At 43.1% G+C, this 16,931-nt stretch overlaps 1 protein-coding gene across 2 annotated transcripts in view; it reads left to right on the top strand.

Moving 5' to 3' along the window:
- dab1a (DAB adaptor protein 1a) overlaps nucleotides 1-16,931 on the top strand; it is a 60,341-nt gene that overhangs the window by 29,760 nt on the left and 13,650 nt on the right. For both annotated transcript variants that reach the window (XM_026345370.1, XM_026345369.1), the window contains exons 3-8: nucleotides 6,169-6,308; nucleotides 7,554-7,652; nucleotides 12,634-12,765; nucleotides 15,420-15,539; nucleotides 15,982-16,020; nucleotides 16,455-16,517. In XM_026345370.1, coding sequence (XP_026201155.1) covers nucleotides 6,169-6,308; nucleotides 7,554-7,652; nucleotides 12,634-12,765; nucleotides 15,420-15,539; nucleotides 15,982-16,020; nucleotides 16,455-16,517 — 593 coding nt within the window. The remainder of the gene's footprint in view (nucleotides 1-6,168; nucleotides 6,309-7,553; nucleotides 7,653-12,633; nucleotides 12,766-15,419; nucleotides 15,540-15,981; nucleotides 16,021-16,454; nucleotides 16,518-16,931) is intronic.

Genomic DNA, 16,931 nt, shown 5'->3' with positions numbered 1-16,931 from the left:
CTGTGGGTTTGTGGCTGCACACAAAGATCACTTCACTAAAAAATAACAAGCACCAAACCCGTCCAGGCCCACGGCGAGTGTGTGTGCATATCTAAGACAGTGGCTTGTTTACGTCCCAGCGTAGCAAGAAAATATGTGGCAGAGCAGGGAGATGCTATGAGAAAGTAACATTTCAGCATTTTAGAACTTTGCAAGAGGATTTATTCCAAAATTGTACATTTTACATTTGGAGACTAGAGTTAAACATCTGCACTGCAGCATGATGCAAAGTGTAGTTAGAAATGACTGTTTGCAATAAAGGAAACTAAAACTACATTAATATTCATTTGAAAATGCTAAACCACCTGTCAAATCGCACTCTATAGTGTCCGTGGAAGAATTTTTTACCCATAAACATTAATGTTACACATTTGGGAAAACAGCAGGTCAAATTAATTCTTACTGGATGCTCACTGTGAGTTTATTTATTTGTGTCCGCTTGGTCTATACTCAGTGGTCACTTTCTTAGATAGGTTAATGGTGGTATTGAACTGCGATATGTTGGGAGCTGTTTATAAGTTTATGTGCTCCTACCTCTGAATATAATAGTAGTACAACAGCGATACTGCCGTTCAGTACATGATGACACATTACCAGGTTCTGTCAGGTTAAATACCCGATATTAGCCATCATTAAACTCAGATGTCATGCACTAGAATACAACAATTAGGATAAAATGTATTGTATATATTGTGTTGAGTGACATTTTGTCATGTTGTTTACTTTTTTCATATATAGGAATTTACTTATTAAATTGAATTATCCATCACATTAAAATGCCTCTGCTGTCAAATGCTATTAGTATTATTTTGGAAATGCAGTCTTCTTACATGTGTCCCTGACCCCCCACCTGCTCTCTACACTTGTCAAACGTTTTCTCTGTCTACTTTTCTACTTTTCACTTTTCTAAAGTGACCTTGACATATGGTGTGTGTGTTTTTAAGTGTGTGTGGGTGGATGGGAGGGTGGGATGGTAATGGGCAGTGTGTTGCATTTTTTTCCCTGATGTATTTTTCAACTCTAATTTGGTCTGTGTTTCCCGCCACAGAGGACAGCCGGATGCCTGAGGACACACTTCTGTGCACACACACTTCAAAGTGCAGATAGCTCAGGCCTCTGGTTGTGCCCCTGTGATCCAGGACAGAGCAACTGGTGGTGGGACGATGGAGCTGAGGAAATGTTGGGATGAGAGGAGGGGGAAATACTTACAGGATACATATGGTAGCAGTATAGCTGTTTGAGATTGACCAGAGTTCTTAATTTACTCTCAAGTTTCCTTTTATGACATTGAGTCACTCTCTACAGCTGAGCTGCAGCTCCGCTCTAACGCTGGAGCCAAATTAGTGAGAAGGATTAGATACATAACATCTAAACCTACAGACAAGTTGCACCTAAATGCCTTTTAGCATAACTATGTGCTCAAAAGATGCAAGGACAGCAGTAATGTTGCAAAAAGCACTAAAAAATCTATAAAAAAAGGCACAGCGCTCATTTATTTGATGAGCAGCAACAGTACTCTATCATCTCGTTTTCACCTCAGCAGCTACAGCTAGATTTTTGTAACGTGTGTATGCATACACTCGGTCGAGCGTGAGCTTTTGTGCGCCAAATCCATCTGCCAAAATGAAGCAAGGAGCTGAAGGGGAAGCTTGTTGTTTTCTTGGCACATGCTCTTTGTGGGTTTAAAAGAGTCTGTGTGAGAGTGGGTATGAGTGAGTGCTTCATCTGAACAAGTCTCTGATAGGTAAAGAAAGCATAAAACACACACACACACACACACACACACACATAAAATCGGCAGCAGGGTTTAGAAGCAGGATTAATTGGAGAGTAACTGCCGGGTTCCCTCATGTGCTGTTGAGTGTTTGTTGGGAACCATCCCAGCTGTAGTTGGGAGCCTCTGGGTGCTGCTTCATCTGGAACACAGTGAAACAAGCTCTACACTTTACCAGCCACCGCAAACAATACAAGCCTGCTGAAAATAAAAAAAACTGCTCCGAGATGCGCTGCCGTCGACAGCGCTGTCATTTTTTTGTGCCACTAACATAATTTCGCAATGCAAAGCCGCACGAGTCCACTTTCCTTCTCTGGAGAGTGCTGCTACATCTCATTCTTACCCAGTGGCCTCAAACTAATGGCATAAATCTCTAATGTCTAATGAAATTAATGAACTAGACTGTTATGCGCTGTTACTCTTAAAACCCTTTACATTTGGGTTCAATCTTCCGCCTGGGTGATCAGCATGCAGAGAACAGGGAAACAACGGCATCATAAGATCTCCTCAATACCTCTGCAGGTCATCCGAAACATGAAACATCAGGACTCATTAACATTCATCAAAAAAGCTTGAAAAGACCAATGTGCTGGGCTGTAACAGTTTGAACGATCTGCAGTGAGAGACAGTGAAATCGAACAGGTGGCAGAAAGCTCAACAACACTTCAGCTTGTAAAGATAGAATATAAAGTTTGACACATCTACAGTTTATAACAGTTTGATTGACTGCGTGTACCCTGTCCCGTATATTATAAGTAGTGTTGTAAGTAGTGTTATTATAATTGATAAATAATTAAACAAGATGGAGAAGAAGACAAAAAGAAATCTGATTTCTGTGTGTAATCCAGATGTAAACCATCTAAAGAGCAAAGAGCATGCAGAGACAAAGCCGAGTTGGGGATTTAGTGGAGGAGAGGAGCCAGGGGAGAGTGATGGAGGGGCACACGGAAGGCAGAAGGTTACGTTTGCCAGGGGCGATGCTAGGGGCTTCCCCGAGGGGCTAGACGTACTGAACCTGCAGTCACATGCCATCTATCACCTGTGGAACAGTGTGTGTGTGTGTGTGTGTGTGTGTGTGTGTGAGAGAGAGAGGGGGGGGGGGGGGGGCAGGGGGGGGTTGTGCCTGTCATGCTTTAATACTGAGTGACATTTATCCAGTGGAGGCTACGCTCATTCATCCATCCATCACGTTTGATTCCTGCTTTCCATCTTTTTCTCTCTGCTTTATGTCCTTCCCTCCCTCTTTGCTTGTTGCATCAGACAGACATTCAAACCGAACCTGCATACCAAGTACTCACACACACACACACACACACACACACACACACACTGTGTAAGGTATTAACTGCTGAATTCCAGATACTACAACTCAGATGTTCTGAGGTGTCTGGTGCGGTTTTACACTTTATGTCATGCAGATGTAAGAAACGTTTGTTCGCCTGTGGAGGAGAAACGACTGAACGTGCAGCTTGTGTGTGACTGGGGAGCAACATAACATGAATCGCGAGATCCTTTCATTAGTTGTGTTGAAGCTCAGCGGGGTCACAGCAACAGCACACATTTAATTACAGCAGACTGAATGCTTCCCCCGGAGACACACACGCACCCGCGCGCTCACACACACACGCTCACAGGGAGGTCTTTCATAGAACATGCTACCAAAAAGTAATAATATAAACCACTCAGCAGGTGAAGTAATCCTGGACCCCTTCTACCTTTTCCTCCCTTTCTTCCCCTTTTGGCCTTTCTCGAGTTCTCTCCCTCTGTGTGCTAAGTATAGCAGCATAATAACAGTGATGGATGCAGATGGAGGAAGCAGGTCTAAAATGTCAAACTCAAATGAAAACTGCTGTTCCAGTGAGACAAAAGCAGCTGGACACATTCAGTGTTATTTAACACTCACGCATCTATGTACATACACGCGCGCAGGTTTAGTCCCACACTGCAGACTGTATTAATGAAAAAATGTATCATCAGATGAGTGCATAAAAATAACCATCAAATATCATTTAAAAGTGGGACATAATAGTTTTTTTAACATTGAAGTAAAGCATGTACGTAAATGAGAATCATGCTGCTTACACCTCAAGTTGTCAAAGAACTCATTCATATCAATCTTCTGTTTGAAAGTAGCTTAGATCATATCCAGTGCCTTCTTCTCTTTTTGCTTAGTAGTAAACAAAGCTTATGTGCAGGCTGTAGCAACTACAAACCGCACAGGTGATGATTGCAACTACAGGTACAGTGCTGTTCGTTTTGGGGCTCTTCATTAAAGGTGCGCTCTGTGGCGTCTTTGACCACTAGTAGAGCTGCGGGGTTTTGGTTTTCTTGTGTGCACATTCGCAATGATGATGGTGTTGTAACTTACTTCCTCTGTCGCTCAGTTTATGCTGGAGATCAACACTTAGTTAAACGAGTCTATAACTAAAGAAGGCTTTTATGAGAACATGTTTCTAAGTTGTTTCTGTGTGCAACATTCAATGTAAAGAAAAGCTTTGTTTACAGGTATTTGCCATAGGGCACATTGAATGCTTGTTTGTAGCTGTACTGGTATGTAACTTCAACTAGTTTCCTGGTTTTGCGTTTCCTGACAGCTCATCTCGTTTGGAAATGAATGAACTACATTTTTAATAAACAACAGCAGCTGCATGGTTCATTTTATTGATACGGTGAATATATGGTTAGTTTAAGGTGATTTGGTTCATTATACAGTTTTCATTGACTCTATAGTGCATGTTTATTTATATTTATATTTGTATTTGCCTCTATGCACATTTCACTGGGCTGTTTAAAGCTGTTTAAAGGGAATATTTAAATGTCTTCAAACGCCTCTGCGTTAAACAGAACAATCCTCCAATGGCTTAATCTTACTCTCATCTCCAACCAAGACACGACACAACAGACAAAGCAGTGCCGCTGTTCTTTATTACACTCTCCAAAATAAGGACAGATGTTCCACAGCTCTTTGGTCTCTGAAGACTTTTAGGCAGTCATGATTTACTCCGAGCAGGACTATGACTGTTTGTCTGTTCAGTGATTCAGAAGAAGGAGGTTATCCACACCTGTGTGTGTGTCTATAGGTACTGCTTTTTAATCTTTATAACTGTGTTTACATGCACTCAACTTACCCATGTCACAGTCGACTTTCCCTTTTAGTTTCATCTAAAAGGGAAACCTGATTACCATAACTATCTAGTATAAGCATCCTCTTATTTCTCTAATGCTGTTTTGTGGCCCTAAATGTCCTTAAACATTGTCCAACCTCTAGAATCCAGTTGAAATATGATTTTCAGTAATCCAGGTGAGGCAAATTGTAAACATTAGGATGTTTGTGTGAGCCAGCAGACAAAGCAGAGGGACGTGGAAGATTAGTGTTGGACAAAGATAATTCAGTAGCTCCGTATAACGTGATGCTCTCGCCTGTGGTTAAAGGGTTCATTTCTTCTGTACTGCAATGCTGTAGGGACTCTGTGTGAATGGAGGGAGTGTGAAAGAATGAGGAAAGGAGGAGTGGGACCTCTCCATCACTCCGACTATGACCTTCCAAGAGTCATGCTGCTATAGAGTACAGAACTAATGCCTCAATATATTATCTGAATATGCTGCATTATCATTATGCCTCTCCCTCTCACTATCGCTCTTGCAGTCTCTCACTGACATAGACGCACTTGGAAACACAATGCAGAGACACACAGACAGATGCAGGAGTGGTTCCCTTATACAATATTTGAAGAAGAAATGTTTGCGCACTGCAGGTCAGAGATACAGCAACAGAATGTGAGAAAGACGAAGAGAGCAGGACACAAAGGCAGTGAGTTTAGTCTTATGGGTGTCTATTCTCTCTCTCCCTGCTATGTATTGTGTGTGAAGGGGAGCGTTGTAGTCACTTCAGGAGATAACATAGAGACTTCCTGGACAAGAGCAAGGTCAACACGCTCGCTAATGCATGCGCACAATGCCAACAATCTCCCACACAATGGAGGGTGAGGAGAGAAGGAGAACTGTGGGAGACAAGGAAGATAAGAGCAAATGCCACACCATTTTCTCTGCAGGAGAAATGGTCGGAGAGGAGAGCAGTCACAGTTTCAACTCTTATCCTGCTAACATGATTCACTGACTAGTGCCATTCATATAAAACCACCGTTCCAATGCGTGCCTCTGATCCGACTTAGTCACATAACAAGATGTTGCTCATTTCAGTTGCTTTGACCTGCACTATGTTAGATTACCTTTGAAGTCATTTGTGCTGTATGTGATTGATGGTCCTGAGGTGATAGCGCTGCCCAGGGGTTGATGGAGGTCCTTGACTGGAGGATGCACTGTGGACTAGAGTGTGTGTATGTGTGTGTCTGCAGGGCAGGATCGCAGCGAGGCGGCTCTCATCAGGCGTTTTAAGGGCGATGGAGTCCGCTACAAGGCCAAGCTCATCGGCCTGGATGACGTCACTGCTGCCCGGGGAGACAAACTTTGCCAGGACTCAATGATGAAGCTCAAGGTAAGAGTCTCACTCTTCTTCCAAAAGAGTCTCTACTGATCCAGTCTTTACTGGGTTCTAACCTGAGGATTTACTTTCTCTTCTAATTTGACTGTAAATGTTGCTGCTGATGAGCATCTTTGCATTTCAGCAGCAAGAAATGAAGTCTGGAGGCCTTTACAACCCAGAAATGATGTAGCATGACTGCCTCAATGGCCACATTAAGTTCTGTGATCAACAAAACACAGCTGAACAATAGTCAACAGTTATGGGTCCATAGACTCTTCTTAACTCCATGCATATTCTAAACTCTGCATGCGTTTTGCTGTTTTTCCATGTAAAAAGCCAGAGGAGAGGAAACAGGAACAGATTTTAAAAAATGAGGATATAATTCAAAGGGACGATGATCAGTGCAAGAGGAAGTGAGAAGGGTTAGCCATATGGATGAGAAGGGGATCGGGGTGAATGTCTCATTTGCAAGGACAGGAACAATTAGAGGGAGAGGTAGACAGATGGGGCAGTTAGCAGAGGAGAGCAGGCATACAGGCGGGGAATAATTTGGATGATAGGTGAGACACATGAGAGAGGATAAAGATGAGGAGAAATGGGCCATTTTTAAATGAAAGTCCTTGCATTTTACTGTACCACTCATATACAAACACGTTTCTTAATGTTACACTACAAAATGTCTGTAAACTGTTCAAAACTTAAAATAAAGCCTGCATTTAGCTAACATAAAGAGTTTAAAACACATACGGTAGTAAGAGTGCTTTATTCATTATTAATTGCCCTTAAACACATGGTACCCAAACACTGCAGGAGATATTTAAATTTAAAAAATTACATTTACGTTGTGTTTATGTGTAAGGAAAACTCTGCTCAGGCGAGGTCTAGATCGGTGAGGAGAAGATAGACAGCTCGTTGATCAAACCACTTCCCTCCTCCTCATTTATTCAGACAGGAAATCCATCAACTCTTTTTCTCTGATCTCTCCACCTCTTCTCTCATACTGCTCCTCCCTCCCGTAGCCCGACTCCCTGACTTCTCTGAATCTCACTCTTGTTGTATGTTTTTATATGGTGAGAAAATTCAAGGAAATTGTTGCAATTCACATATTTATCATCATCAACATCTACTTCATTTGTTCTTCAACAATCCAAGATATCAAATACAGTCAGTTTGTTCTAATTAAAAATCATTATTTATTTAAGTTTATCTGTGTATTCTTTGGTGTTGTATCACTTCAAATACATACTTCCTCCACAGGGTATAGCTGCAGCAGCACGGTCCAAAGGAGAACACAAGCAGAAGGTGTTTCTTACTGTTTCCTTTGGAGGGATCAAGATCTTTGATGAGAAGTCAGGGGTAAGCTAAGACGCAAATGTGTGTGTGACCGTGTGTGTGCGCTCACTACTGAATGCTGCATCCCCGTGTGTGTTTGTTTGTGTTTCTTCTGTTAATGAGGCATCTCCAGGAGAGGGAGGGGTCCCTTGGGAAATCAGGAGGCCCTAATTGAAACCCTGAGAACAAGGCCTCAGCAGATGAGAGAACATGGGCTCTCCCATTGTCTGCTTCTCCGTACACAGCCACAACACTGGTTTCTTATTATGCTCCAGGATTACACATTTTCCACCTCACGCGGGAGCTTTTCTGCTTGACCTACTGCTTCTATTCAGGCTTTGCTGTCCGACGGCTATCATTCCTCCTCGTTTGGCTCTCTCATCCCCTTTGCCTCTCAGTTCCCTCTCCATCAGTTTGCAAGTGTTCGATGTGAACTTCTAATCGTCTGAATGACCACTGAGGATGCCTTGTATTGTAGAAGACACACTATGGATAGAGGAATAGTGAATTCAGTTTTTAAGCACTGTTGCAGAGTGAGTATGCTTCCAGCTCAAGGGGAAGTGACCGATAGAGCGTAGTGATTTCTTTTAAAAATTTCTTCCTCAAGGATTCGCTGACAGGTATTATCGAGGTTCAATCCCCCAGCTGGCCATACCTGCCACAGTTTCCTTGAACAAGAAATATAATGCCCATATTCCCTGGGATACCTGGCACTCAGGTTGGAGGACAGTCTCACTAAACAGTCCATTTCACCTACTTTTGGTTGTACTAATGGAAAATTAGTGTCCCATTAAATTCTAGAAACTTCTGGAGAAGTATATTTTTAGGGGGTTGACTCAGTTTGTTCTCTGCACGTTAGAATGTCAATGTAATTTGGCAGCTGGAGTAAAACAGCCTTATTTTTTAAACACAGCACAGCAGTAACATCTGCTGTTGAGTATGTCATGGAAATATGCAATGTGAGCTGTCAGTTTCGCTCTGTTCTGTCTGCCTGTCAGAGCGTCTGATTGTAAATGCACTCTGGTTTAGATACAAGACGAAGTTCGCTGCTCTCCACCTGGCTTTGGTGACAGACGTGGTAAGCCTGAGATTTACACCACAGCGGGTGCCAGTGACACTCTGTGCATGTGTAAGTGTGTACCTGGTAGTAATTCAAAAGTGTGGGGTATTAGACAGGCAGAACATTAGTTAGTGGCCTCCCACATGCCGCCCAATGTCGCCATGCAGCAGACTGCATCGCTCACCAGTCCAGTCCTTCACTTCATTTCTTTATAACCCCCATGTATTTTAGTCTCTGCACCTAAAAAGGTAAAGAGAAAAGGACCAGAGATTGATGCAGAGGTAGTAGAGAGTCAGAGGAGAGAAGATGTAGACAACAAGAAAAAAAAAAAAAGAAACACACAGAAAGCCAGTTAGAGGTATAGGTGGGAAATCAGTGAGCATATGTCAAAGTAAAGCTTTCTACAGGGAGACCTTGTCCTCTGTCTCCACTCATTATTATTAACTATAGATATATTCTGTCCTTACTATCAGTCCTTCAACCACTCCTAATGGCGATGGAGGGAGGGAAAGAGGAAGACAGAGGGAGAAAGAGAGAGAATGACTCTGCTGAGGTTCAGGGATCTTGACAGTCTCATTCCCCTCCTGTGCATCAGTCAGCCAGATGGGCGGATGGATGTATGGGTGAACAAATGGATGGATGGCCTCTCTCTTGGAGGAGGGAAGGTCGCGCAGGATGTAGGGAGGTGGTGCTTGAGATGGAGGAAAAGAAGAGAGGAGACATTAATCTAGCAGGGGGCAGGCCAGCGAGCTTCTCTCTCTCGCTGTCAGGTTTTCTCAAGGCACACACATGCATACACACGCGTGCACGCCAGCTTCTACAGCCCTTTTTGTCAGTCTTGTCAGGGCCACTGCACCACATCAGGTCAAGAACGAGTGAGGTCCAGAACAAGAGAGAGGGGCCTGAGCTTAGTGGCCCGCAGATCCCTCAGTGGATGAAATCAGAGAGATTAAATTATTAGAAAGGACGATGTTCAAAAAAGAAGCACGCATGAAGCAAAAGATGTTTTCCAAAGACCCTGAGGCAAAGTATTCATGAAGATGCTAGACAGAGATGCAGCAAGGCAAACAAGAAAAAGCAGAGGTAAAGCACTACACTGGTACGAATTGAATGCCAGACCCTACATACATTTAGTCTTCATTTAGGACTCCATTGCTTAACCACTGAATAAAAACATCGTATTTCCAGGTGATGTTTATGCTCCTGTTGGTCTTAGTGACTGACTCAGAGCGCTTCATGAGGAACCACAACGCTGCTACAGCTTTCAAGGAACTCATTAAACCTCAAAGCTTATGGCTAATCTCAGTCCTGTCCCCCAGGCTCAAGATTGGACAGCCTCTGAAGGCTCTCTGATGATGTCTTCCCTCCAGGAGGGACATGTGAAGAGCCGGGAGGAGAGGGAGAAAGACACTATCTCGCCGCTTCCCCTTTTCTCTCCCCACTCGCAGTGTAACAGGAGAATATCTTGGTTCAGTGGCCAGCAACTGCTGAAGGGCATGCTGCCTACAGTCCCTCAGAGACGCTGACACCGTGTGTGCGCGTGCGCGTTTGAGAGAGAGAGAGATTGCGAGAGAGGGACCAGTAGTGCATATCAACAGTGCTGGAGAGAAGAGAAGAGAGAGTACACACAGTCAGTATCGACTTTTTTGATACACCCACCTGTTTTTGCAAACAATCCTCTTCCCCTGGAGAATGCAGCTATTTAAGCAACTTTGTGGATCATCTCTCAGTCGATGCCGCCAGACGTGTCGGCAATAACGTCCACCTGGGATTTCATCTCACTCTTCTGTCCAAACCAAACCACGAATGGCGTTTTTTTTTTTTTTTTTTTTTTTCCAGCAGCTTTGAGTCACAGCATTGTTGAAGAAATGCCTCATGAATTAGACATTTGAGAAGAATGACAGCTACATCATGAATAGTGTTTACTGTCATTCCGAGTTGGGGCCAATTAGTTTACAATAGCAAGCTTATTCTAGTTGTGATCACCAAAACCAGACTGTTCCACACTACTAGTATTCAATCACTCCACTGAATTCATTTAGAGGTTTTAGTTGCATTATGTATGAACATATGTGTTAACACTTAAAATGAAAACCAAACGCAAAAGGCCAGTTTGTTGTTTTTAACCTAGAGTAGCACATTGCCTTGAAAATTAAACATTCACTTTCATCATTAATATTGCAGGGTTACTTACCCCTTGGAGTACACTGCAGCTTTTTCACTCTAATTAGTTTTTTGCAGTTCTGTTTCTTTTTCAATCAGATTTTTTTTTTTTTTTTTTTTATGTCAAACAGAAGCCAAGATAAACTATTACCATAATCCGACAGCAGCACCAGCGCTACAACTGTTTCACGCAGCACGCATGAGAGGCTTTTCATGGTTATTATTTTTAAACAGTACGATCACAAAGTTGTTCCAGGAAAGAAGGCCACGTTTGAAGACATGCACTGTTGCCAGATGTCAGCCGAACGGAGCAGCTTTGAATCTAGAGGGAGATGCTCGCAGTGATCACTGGGCCATGGAAAAAAGCAGCACATGCTATAGCGAGATGTGGACCATTTTCAGCTCCTAATAAAATCTGTGCATCATAAAATGACTAGTATATGCCATTACCTGACAAACTAGATACTGTCTGTATATGTTTCCACTCTCACTCCTGCTACCAAGACGAGGCAGAACAATTGAATTTGTGCATCTCTTCATCTCATTCTCTACTCTCTTTGAATCAGACTCCCTCTTTGTCACCTCACCACCCACCCAGAGATAATTCAATAACCTCTGTGAATGAGCTCTGTGAATGTGTTTTTCTTTGTGCACACGCATGTGTGTGTTTGTGTGTGTTTGTGTGTGTGTGTGTGTGTGTCATTCTCAGGTCAATCAGAGGTGATAATAATAATAATTAGTCTAATTATTAAATTTAGAAGACATGACTCATATGATTATCCTTTTCTGCTGGCACTTTCAATGTGTGTGTGTGTGTCTGCATGTGTCTGTGCCCCTGTTAAATTGGTGTCACTCCATTCTGCCATGTCTTACTTCTGGAATAGCTTCAGTGCAAGCAGATGTGTGTGTTTAGCCTCTGATGTATACAGCTCCAACCCCTAGCATGCACTCAAGGGCTGCTGGGTCATTATGTTGACTGTGTGTCTCTGCTCCCAGCATGCAGCTGGCATAGACAATAACAACAAAGCAGACATTTAGTGATTTAACAGAGGGCCATTGCATATTAGGTTGTGAATTGTGTGTGTGTGTGTGTGTGTGTGTGTGTGTGTGTTGTGAGCGAGGGCACAGATGAAGTGATCAAGTCGACAGCTTGCTGAGCTGTGATTGTCACTGGTCTCCCCTCTGTCCTCAGGAAAAACAGTGCCATCTGCCACGGGCAATGCCAGCCTGGCACTCCCCATCCAGGCTAAACCAGAGAGGGCAGGGGAGCTAGAAACAGTTTAATATAGGATGCGAGGTCTCTGTGTGAAAGTGTTTGTTTCTGTGTGGGTACACTCGGGGAAATTTGCATGGCTTTTTCTAAGCCCTTGCATTGGGACACGTGTACGGGGATTTGATGAATTGTTTAGCTGCATTTTGTGTCTTTGTGCGTGAACGACTGTGTTCATGTCCCTAACTTTGTGATACCCGCTTGTTTTGTACATCTGAAACTTAATTTAATTATAATAAAACACAAAAAGGGCTATTTGCAAAACATTGTTTTCATGAAGACCTTTACACAGTCCAAAGGGAAGCAACTAGTTCAATTAATGGCATCGAGGTTACAAGTACTGTACATCACAGCTGAAAAACCTCGATTCAAATCCCTATTCATGTTTTAGTAGTTTTAAATGAATTAATTATCAGACTGTCACATTGTTGGAATTAAGTGAAAACAGAAGTAAAAGCGCTCTGTTGTAGTGTCTTGACTATATCTGCATGATTTACTGTATTCACCTCTAGGTACTCCAACATCACCATGCAGTCCATGAGATCTCCTACATTGCCAAGGACATCACAGACCACCGAGCTTTTGGCTACGTCTGCGGGAAAGAAGGGAACCACCGCTTCGTGGCCATCAAGACGGCGCAGTCGGTTAGTGTCCGTGTGTGTGTGTGTGTGTGTGTGTGTGTGTGTGTGTGTGTGTGTGTGTGTACTTTTGAGCATTTGCACATGTGCACCACACACACCTGTTGTGCGCAGGTTAATGTATCCGTCTTTTCTCAAGAGCGAAAACGTCTTGACATTTAGATAAGGACCCTTGAACACCAGCTCAGGTGCCTTTGTGCTGTTCATCAAACAGCGCTGCTTCCCCTGTAGTGTGGTTTTTAGCTTTAGTTTCTCTTTGAGTATGAAAGGGTCCGCGTTCAGTCCTGCAGTAACCTAATCTATGTGATATTGAGTAGCGCTTTTGGACCTGTTATGTTTGCGGTTGCTATTGTTGTGTCTCTGTGCCTGGCTTGTTTATTCTGGGTCCAGCTGGCTTGCTCTGTAGCCATATTGATTTCCCATACTGAGTCGATGAGAGTTTGAGCGGGTGTCACCGGCTCTAATGGCATATCCATCCTCCTAGGGCCATGAACCGTAGCTCTTGGACTTACAGTGGACAGATACACACACACACACACACGCACTCACACACACACTAGTCTGAAGTCAACATATACACAAGCAACTCAAAACATTGTTTCTCACCAAATGCTACCCTGCCTAAAGCATAGCGCAGGGCTAAAGTCCCATCAGTCAACTGAGCTGTCATTTACATGACGTGTGCCGGAAGAAAGGTCACAATTATGTTTTACTCCCGTTTTCAGGATCTGAAAAATCCCTCACTTGCACTCAGACTATTAGCTACGGAGCAGACAATGAGAAGCGTGGAGACAGAGAGTTTATAGCAGAAGCTTTAATTGGAAAGTAACCACTTTGATGTGAATTAACAAAGCATCTGTGTCATTATGAAGACTGAGACTTAAGGTTCTTCCGAAAAGGCCAAATTAGGGCTACATTTGAAAGTAATTGGCATATCACTTATCTCCAAGTCTCAGCACAAGAACGACATGTTTTATTTAGCAAGCGTCCACTAATTGTATAGAAAGGCATTCCGCAGACAATCCTGAGGTTCATCTGTGTCTCTTACACTGTTTTAGAAGAGTTACAATTGCAGTTTTATACAAATAGGTCTATTTATTGCAAAAACAACCTTGTATCCACTTTGTGGAAAGGCTACAGAGGCAAGTTAGTGCCAGTCAGAAGTGCAGCCATTAAAGCTTTTATTTTGGTCGCTTTGAAAAATGTGGAACCGAATTACCACCATGAGCAAAACACAACAGCAACAACAAATGAAAAATAATGTTGTGGTAAAGTGGTTCAGCCATTACTGGACAGAGTGTTCACTCACTGCTGTTTAGGAAAAAAGCTTTATATTTTGCTCCGGATGGAAAAGTCCAGACTAATATATTTTACATTGGAACAAATAAATAGTGTGCAGGGTGCAAGGTGCATTATACATTTCTCTGTATGTGCAGTAGTTTGATGGCTTGTTTTTTATTTTTTCCCTGTGTTAACTGAGAAAATGTAGATAATGTGATATGAGAAATGAAGAAGGTATCCAGTTTAGTTTAATAGCAGCCGCTTTGAGTATCAAAACCATTGGTGGTATTAGTAAAACCCATTGATGTTAGAAGAGATACCACACAGTACCACCCAATCAGATTTTACAGTTTTGACTGTGTGATTATTGAGGTAATTGCATATACTATCAAGGCAGCAAGTCTCAAAAGGAGTTTTAGGAAATGTAGGAAGTCACAAATTGAATTAGATTGAGCTTGAAGGAAGTTCAATATACCAAGAAATACATTCACTTTGCTATTAACCAACACCAGAATTTAATTAGGAAAAAGAAGGGGAATCTGTTGCATTAATATTTCTCCTTTTAGCCCAGAAATCCAGATGTGCTCAGATTTCGCTGAAGCAGCGTGTCAGTACAAATCTCTTAAACTACTTTTTGTTGGAATCATTTGTCATTATTGCCGCAGGGTATGAATTAGTCATCTGACTCAAGCGTGCTCGTCTGAGGTTATCTCTTCTGTGTGGTCCTGTAAACTTGCCGCTCCTGCTAGGTCATCCTCAAAGTTTTCTGCATTTGCAGTTTTAAAATTCAGCGCTCGTCTTCGCGCGCGCTGTGTGTCCTCTCACCTAGAAGTTGTCAGAGGGAAGTAGCGAAGAGGAATGTGAGAGAAAAGAATTGTCAAATGCAAACGCATGTGAATGTGACATTATGTTTTTTACTGTTGCCTCAGCAGGGGCCACTGTTTAACCCAGTGTGTTTGCCAGTGGTAACATGCAGTAGACAAAATCTTGCAGAAAGGCAACACTAAATTACTTTATGCAAGCCAGCGTTCAGTCGGTGCACTTTGCATAGCTCCAGTCAATAATTGATCACGACTGAAACGCCATTGTACTGTATGATTCTTTGCAGTTATACTGTGACAGCTGTTGTCTGTACTTTTGCTCCCTTCACGAGAAAGGTGGCACAATGTGCTATGAGATCTATCACTGTCTGAACCAGCCCTAAAGAAAAGAGCCCTGTCGTTGTTGTGCAGATATATGTGTGTTCTGCATCTTTCTGTGCGGCTCTGTCTTAACCTGGTTACAGGTTACTGCTGAGATTAGTCAGCCTTTAACCAATCACAGAGGTCAAAACAGTCATTGAAATGTTGATTTTAGATGATGTGTTCCTGTCGTCCTAGGCTGAGCCTGTGATTCTGGACCTGCGGGACCTGTTCCAGCTCATCTATGATATAAAGCAGAGAGAGGAGATGGAGAAGAAGGCTCAGAAAGACAAACAGTGTGAGCAGGCTGTCTACCAGGTACACTTCCCGACTTTGTGTTAACAGCTTCTGATATTTTTTACTTTCTTCTTTTTATCATCTGCTGTGAGTGTGATGAACTTCATTTGACAGACGACTACAGTACAGTAAGACTTGGAAAAAAAACATCAAAGCAAATGAATGACTTACAGTTTCATCAGTAGAGCTATCTGCCCATTGTGCTTATTTCACCTTCCCCTGTCCTGCCTTCTTTACATCTCCTGTTTAATCTCTCTTCCTCTCTCTGTGCGTTTCTCTCTCTTTCTCCAATAATTGGCAAATGATTATCTGAATGCTGGGAAGCTGCTGGGCCTTGCTGTGCTTTCCGCCCACTCTTTCTATTCCACCGACTTAACTCTCCACCTCTTCCCTCTCTTCTGCCTTCTCCTCCCTCCTCCCCGTTTGATCTCGTCCTCTCTTCCCCACCGCCGCTCATCTGCAGACAATACTAGAGGAGGATCTGGAGGACCCGGTCTATCAGGTAACTTCCTGACCAATCACATTGCCGTTGTCACCTGCTGCATTTCCAGCCACTCAGCTTGCTCCTCTCTGTGTGCACTGTGGGGAGACAGCCCCTGTTTGGTTACAGTGTGGCGGTTTGGGTGGTCAGATGTCTGTGTATACCGAGTTCTGGGTTTGTACTGCAGCTGTGTGTCTTTGTGCATGTCCGCCAGTTAGGGTGCATGATTAGCTGAAAGATAGTCGTTTTCTCAGGTGCTTTGACAATCCTTGCTGCTTAGATTCTTGTCCATGTTTCACCGGGGTCTACTCCTTCAACTGCTTTTTAATGAGAACATATTGACACTGTTGACTAATCACCTCTGCAATTTCACCACTTCTCTCTCAATTTCTTTATCTTCCAATTTCTCTCCTGCTTCTTGTTTTCCTCTTTTCCCTCGGCTGCTGGCGTTGTAGTACATTGTGTTTGAGGCGGGACACGAGCCCATCCGCGACCAATCAGAAGAGAGCATTTATCAGGTATTCACAAGCTCATCCTGTCCGCTTGTGTCTCAGCTATATCCCCATCAAACAGTAGTCAGTAGTCCTTATATGTTTAGGGAATAGGTGCCAGTAAGACACTGCTCAATAGGATAAACATACTGTGGCCCCATCACAAATTTAATGGCTTCCATTTTTACTAGAAAAACATAGATACAGGAAGTTAAAGATGACAGCTGTCTTTAGGGCCCTGACAGCTACAGCTCACCTCGCTACCCCAGGGAGAACAGCCCTTCTTTGGGAGCACTCCTTGGAGGCGTGGTGAGACCTCCAAGGTACGGGGGGGGGGGGTGGTCTGTTGTGCATTTGTGTAGGTTATTCCTGGCCTTTGTGGAAGACAGACCCCTCCTCTTTTCTTCCCTCCCCTCCTTCTTTTTCCTGAGGAGATGAAAG

The sequence above is a fragment of the Anabas testudineus genome, chromosome 4, assembly GCF_900324465.2.
Source record: "Anabas testudineus chromosome 4, fAnaTes1.2, whole genome shotgun sequence".
In the NCBI taxonomy this organism is placed as follows: Eukaryota; Metazoa; Chordata; class Actinopteri; order Anabantiformes; family Anabantidae; genus Anabas; species Anabas testudineus.
This window is presented reverse-complemented; position numbering and strand designations above follow the sequence as displayed.